The sequence below is a fragment of the Sorex araneus genome, chromosome 5 (genome assembly GCF_027595985.1).
Source record: "Sorex araneus isolate mSorAra2 chromosome 5, mSorAra2.pri, whole genome shotgun sequence".
NCBI lineage: Eukaryota > Metazoa > Chordata > Mammalia > Eulipotyphla > Soricidae > Sorex > Sorex araneus.
The window spans coordinates 160385026-160391025 of NC_073306.1; the positions used below are offsets into that span (position 1 = coordinate 160385026).

The 6000-nt window shown below is 43.8% G+C and overlaps 1 protein-coding gene across 1 annotated transcript in view; it reads right to left on the reverse strand.

Annotated features, from left to right (window-relative positions):
* Positions 1-5734, reverse strand: part of SEPSECS (Sep (O-phosphoserine) tRNA:Sec (selenocysteine) tRNA synthase) — a 41495-nt gene extending 35761 nt beyond the window's left edge. Inside the window, exons 1-4 of the mRNA XM_055140761.1 lie at positions 5510-5734; positions 4058-4212; positions 2405-2523; positions 1907-2065 (exon numbers count right to left, since the gene is read on the reverse strand). Of these exons, the coding sequence (XP_054996736.1) occupies positions 1907-2065; positions 2405-2523; positions 4058-4212; positions 5510-5623 (547 nt within the window). The 5' untranslated portion in view covers positions 5624-5734. The remainder of the gene's footprint in view (positions 1-1906; positions 2066-2404; positions 2524-4057; positions 4213-5509) is intronic.
* Between the last annotated feature and the right edge of the window lie 266 nt (positions 5735-6000).

Consider the following 6000-nt stretch of genomic DNA (forward strand, 5'->3'; position numbering starts at 1 on the left):
GGACTTGAGCGCTATAAGGGATTTGCAAACTATTAGCTGAGCTCCCTCATTCTGAAGATAAGGGAGCCAGAGTTCAGGAAGATTAAGAGGCTTTCCAAGGTCACACGATCAGTTAAAACAAAGTTAAGCACCAGTAATTTTACCTTCCGCACCAATTGTTCATCCCAAGGAAAGTGAAGTTTATTGGCATTGACTAAACAGATTTCTTTTTCTCTGGGTTGAAATCAAGTTAGATGTCTGCATTCTAGCTGCAGAATATAAAATCTCAAGCCCTCTAAAAGTCATCAATCCAAATATACTTGTTCAGAGATGTCGCAGGTTTGTTATCCCTACCTAAACAAACAAACATTTACCAAAGTCCAAGGGAGAGCAAATTTTTTTCATTATTTCTAAAATTCTGGGGGGAAAAAAATTCTGTAGACCAGCTTCTCAAACGGGACTGCAGCCCTAGGCACAAGCACATATCTGAAGATGAGAGTTCAGAAAACTTTGTTTCTAAATAAATATATGTTATTTTGATTTTTTTTTAATCATTAAATGTTTGATTTGGAATACCTATTTCTCAGGACTGGGATTGTATAAAAATTTCTCAAAAAAATGAATCACAAATGGAAAAAGTCTGAGAGGACCTGAACTAGACCCAATCCTATTTTTGCTTTCAAACAATTAAAACACATGTTTTATTAAAGACTATCTCTACCTTGCTTCCTAAAAATAGATACCATCCTAAAAGTAATAATCATAATAATAGCTCTAAATTATGGTAATAAGCCATAACATGATTTTGAAAAAGTTTCCAGTTTTTCAAATATGGAGATGCTTTTCAAAAGTTTGACATACAGTGATTTGATTTGGATAAGAGACTTGACAACTTATATGCTACTTCAAATAATGAATACGTTTTTTAAAAGCCATGAAATTTCTGCTACATGACCTTATTATGAGCCCCTTTAAATCAGCTTCTTCAGGACTATTTAAGCAGTGTAAATGAAGTCCAACAGTTTCATTCAGACTAATGCTACTCAAAAATACCTTAAATTAAGGAGGTCAATACAATAACGCCAATTTGGGACTTTGCTCTCACCTAAATTGCGTGATGCCTGTATCCATGCATTCTGATTCATGGTAATAACACTGGTTAGTGTACATTCATCGAACATACCAGATGCACCACTTTATGCTCTGGGGACAGCTACTGAGCATTTTCATGTGTCATCCCATTTACTCCTCACAATAGGCCTGTAATCATATCCCCACTTAAGAAACAGGAACCTATAATTCAGCTTTGATTCCCTTTCTGAATATACACCCAAACAAATTCAAAGCAGGGATGAGACAGGTATTTGTACACTTCTGCTCACTGCAGCATGACTGCCAAGCACTGGAAGGTAGAAACAACCCAAGTGACCAACAATGAATGAATGAATGAATGAATGAATGAACACCATGTGAGTTACAGGCAAAGAGATACCATTCTGTTTTTAAAAAGGAAATTATCATCCATGCTCTATCATAGATAAACCTGCAGATACATGCACGCTAAAAGTTAGTCATGGAAGGAAAACACTGAATCATTCCACCTCTACAAAAGATCTGGAGTAGAAACCCACGGACAGAAAGGAAGACGATGGTTTAGGGGGCCAGGGTAGGTGGAGGGGGAATAACTGAGGGTAGAGTATCAGTTTGGGAGAATGAAGAAGTTCTGGAGACAGGCAGCTGTGACAACTGTACAGCAACACATACATACTTTATGCCACAGAACTGTACACTTAAAAATGGTTAGAACAGCTGATTTTCTATTTGTATATTTTACCACAATTAAAAAGGTATGAACAGATGCAATTTCCTTTCATCTCTGAATAAACATTTGAACTAAAGAAGAGAATCTAGAGAACCCTTCTCTTACCTGCTGTAACCATCGATTTAAAGCAGGATTTCTGATCTATCCTTGGCCATATAATATACTTCGCTTTTGGTCTTTTGTGTCGCAATGTTAAAAAACACAAGGTTAGACTCATACCAGTTGCCATAGGAACTACAAAGCAGTTGGCCACTGTCTGGACACCTGTGAATGAGAAATAAAACAGAAAGTTGTTATTCCACAGTTAGAACCAGCTTCCTTTTGAAGAAATTACAGACTTCTCTCAAATACTAATTCAGTTACCTAGCATGGCTTCTACACTTGTTCTAGAACTCTCATTGCCAAATTCACACTCCAGGCTTATGGCCCGATGAAGATCTTATGGCTATTATCTCATTTGAAAGGCTTTCACATGTGTGTATATATACTTTCTTTTTCTTACAAGTCATTCATCATTTTTTGGAAAGAGGCATTGTAATAAATATTAGAAAAAGGTGAGTGCAGCTGGTCAGAGAAAAGTATTATGATTAACACTGTACATACCAGCCAATTTTATGATGTCCAGAACCAAAGAATTGGTAATTTTGTTCAATAGACTAGAACCTGCAGCTTTGGGTTGCACGGCAGAAATATCACCCGATCGTCCAATTCCATGAATGAACCTGAGCAAAAAATGGGCCAACAACTGGACAAAAATATTCAGTGTTCTAAGCAATCTACCATACATTATACAAATATAACTAACCAAAAAATATCAGAAGCAATATTTGACTATTATAGATGAATCTGATAAAATCCTAATAACGTGCAAATAACCTGGAAATTGAAACAAATTCATCAATTACGCTGTGGCGGGCAGTCTTCCACAGAGGTCACTGTCAATTTCCTTTCTCCCTGTGCCCATCTGCCACAACCGGAGATGAGCCTAATTTCTCTCCGCTTGAAATCTCGGACTCACAAGGCCAAGAAGAATGTAGCACAGGCGTTAATCTGAAACATCTGAGCTAGGTCTTCAGAAACCTCCGAGTTTCCTCATGGAAGGGCTGGTCAGCCTTTTGCCATCCAGCTACCTGCTGGGAAAGCCCCAAGACACGTGGAAGAAACTGAGCCATCCTAGATAAAGTAACCAGTTGGACTATCAGACAACTGAACTCTTAGCACACATCTGATGACAAATGTAGGAGAGACCCAGACAATAACCTGAGTCAGGCCCAGGGAACAATGATAGTAAACAGTTGTTTTAAGCACTGAAGTTTCAGAGTGGTTCTGTTAGCAAAAACAGAAGACCAGAACATGCACATTAACTTCTCTCTTTTCTGCACACGGGGATTATCACAGAACACTAGCACATTTGACCACTACTGAAACTTCACATGCAAAATATTTTTTAGCATATATTAACAAGCTTGTTACCAAGGTTGTTGATAACCAGGCCTTTAACATACAACTATCAATGGTTTTGACCGCAATGGTTTGTATTGAAATAAATTTCTACTATTCTCAAGAAAACTTCATCACAATTTACTATCATGGGAGACAAGAGCCAGAGTTTACCTATATTTCAAAGAAACACTGAAGAACAGAGGGACGATCATATATGGAACCAAACTCAAATGACTATTAGAACTGACAAAAAAACTTCTAGGAAATCTGGGGGGGAGGGAAATTACTAAATTTAAGATGACCTTTAATATACCTTTTTTAGACCTATCCCAAAAAGCAAGTTACTTAGAATGCACACTTAGTTCAGAACAGATTTAAAATATTTTTAAAGTGCTACCTTTACATCATTCTTTCAAAAAATTCAATATTAGAAAATAAACATGGAAAACTATAAACTATACCTTAGGTCTTAAGACCAGAGTAGGCTAAACAAGACAGATCACTTAGCCAACACGTTACCCACAGAGGCTGACAGGGTAACACCAGGTACTGGAACTTGTATCCTTTCTTCCCTCCCTTCTCTCCTTCCCCAGTGTCTGAGATCAATACCCTAGACTGTACCAGCGAACTCCACTGTCCTAAATAATACCTGCTCAGGCCATTATTTCCACCTCCCTATCGCACCTAAGTCATGGTCCATCTGAACAGGGAAAAAGCTGCTTACAAAGGGACACTTGATAATTCCCTATGATGCCGTCAGCTTTGTTTTAAATCAGAGGAAAATGTTTTCACAAGCTACAAAAACAAACATACCTGTAATGCCGCCGGGCGACTAAAGCTGAAGCCACTCTCCCTTCCCTTTCTCCCACACCACAATTGCCCAGGAAATTGTTGCTATCCATGACTGCCAGCTCATGCAGGAAGAGTTCAAGTGTGCTTTCATCCCAGCCGTCCTCTGGACACTTGCCCTTAAGAGAGACAAATGAAAAGCTGACACTCATTATATTGAAGAAAACTAGAAGGGGCCATGGAGATGGTTTAATGGTCTGGAAGCATGTTTGGCATGCAGGAGGTCATGGTTTGGGGTTTGATCACCAGGCACCTCGATCCCAAAAGCACCCCACAGGAGCGACCTCAACAACCCTAAGTATCCCTGAAATGTACACCGGTGGAAGGACAGGGTGTTGGATCACTGCATGACTGAAACCAAATCCTGAACAGCTTTGTAATTGTCTAACGGTGATTCAATTTAAAAAATATTTTAAATAATAATTTTTAAAAATAATAAGCTCAGACTGGATCGATAGCACAGGGGGTAGGGCATTTGCCTTGCACGCGGCCGACCCGGGTTCGATTCCCAGCATCCCATATGGTCCCCCTAGCACTGCCAGGAGTAATTCCTGAGTAAAATGAGCCAAGAGTAACCCCTGTGCATCGCTGGGTGCGACCCAAAAAGCCAAAAAGTAATTAAATAAATAAATAAATAAATAAATAAATAATAAGCTCATGGTCTATGCAGACTTTGTATATTAAATGTTTAAGACAGGGGGAAAAAAGTATCTCTGAGCACTGTGGGGCATGGCCTAAAAATCAAAAGAAAAGAAAAAAAAAAAGAAAACGATCGTTCCCTAGAATCTTACTTCGGTGATTCTTAAGGCTTCTTCAAGTGTATTCTACCATGTTCCTGTCTTTAAAAAAATAAAACTAAAACTCACTGTTCTGAAGAGGACGAAGAGGGAGGTAAGCCAAATAGTGCCATGTTACAAGTCTTTGATTGCGACAAGCGATGGCTAAGGCTGGCTCGGATGTGTAAACTGCAATACGGGAGAGTCACCGAACACCAGCAAGCACCCCCCATCTGCAACGAAGGCTGCAGCCCCAATCAGGGCGGTCGGTGCAACTAAGGCTGCGACTGCAGCAACCTGAAAGCTCGGGGGAGGGGGCGGGGCGGGAGGGTCGTTGCAGGGAGGCGCTAAGGCGGGCAGGTGCGCGGCCTGGAGGGCCCAGGTCGAGGGTCTCCAAGGAAAGCGAGCTCCCGAGTGCTCCTGCGCGGGGACAGTGAAGGTGCGAACTTTGTCCTTCGCGCACACACCGCCCCAAAAAGAAGGGGCTGGGGGTGGACGGAGCCAACGGGACTTCCCTTCACTCCGGCTCTACATCCCGACGCCCCACCTACATCCACACCCGGGGGACACCCCTGGGTGCTGGGGCGGAAGAAGGCGACGGCGTGCAAGCCGGGCGGGGGTCCCGGCGGCGGCGCGCTACCTTCTCCAGAAGCAGCCGGATGAGGTGCTCGTGCGAGCGGCGGGCCTCGCAGCCCTGCCGCACGTAGGCGGCGGACACCAGCCGCTCGCCCGCCGCGAAGCTCTCGCGGTTCATGCCGGCGGGGGGCGACGGTGCGGGGACCGCCACCCACACGACGGGGTTCCGGAGGCCGCTGACTTCCTGGACGGTACGGCGGGGCCGAGGGACAAAATCCCTCTCGCCTCGCTTCGCCCCTGCGCGGGCCCGCGCCCGGCGCATGCGCAGCCGCCTCCCGCTGAGCCCGGGCCCCGCCCGGCTCCTCCGATTGGTCCAGGCTGGGCCTGGCGCCTCTGAAACCGACCCAGGAGGAGCCGCGCCGCGCTGGGTCTGAGCCCGAGGGAGCTCGGCCGCGGGGACCCGGCTCGGAGAAAGCCTGGGGTCCCAAGGGAGATTTGCGTAGCCCCTGCTTCAGGCGTGCACATCTTGCACAGTCAGGCCGTGTTTCCAGCCTC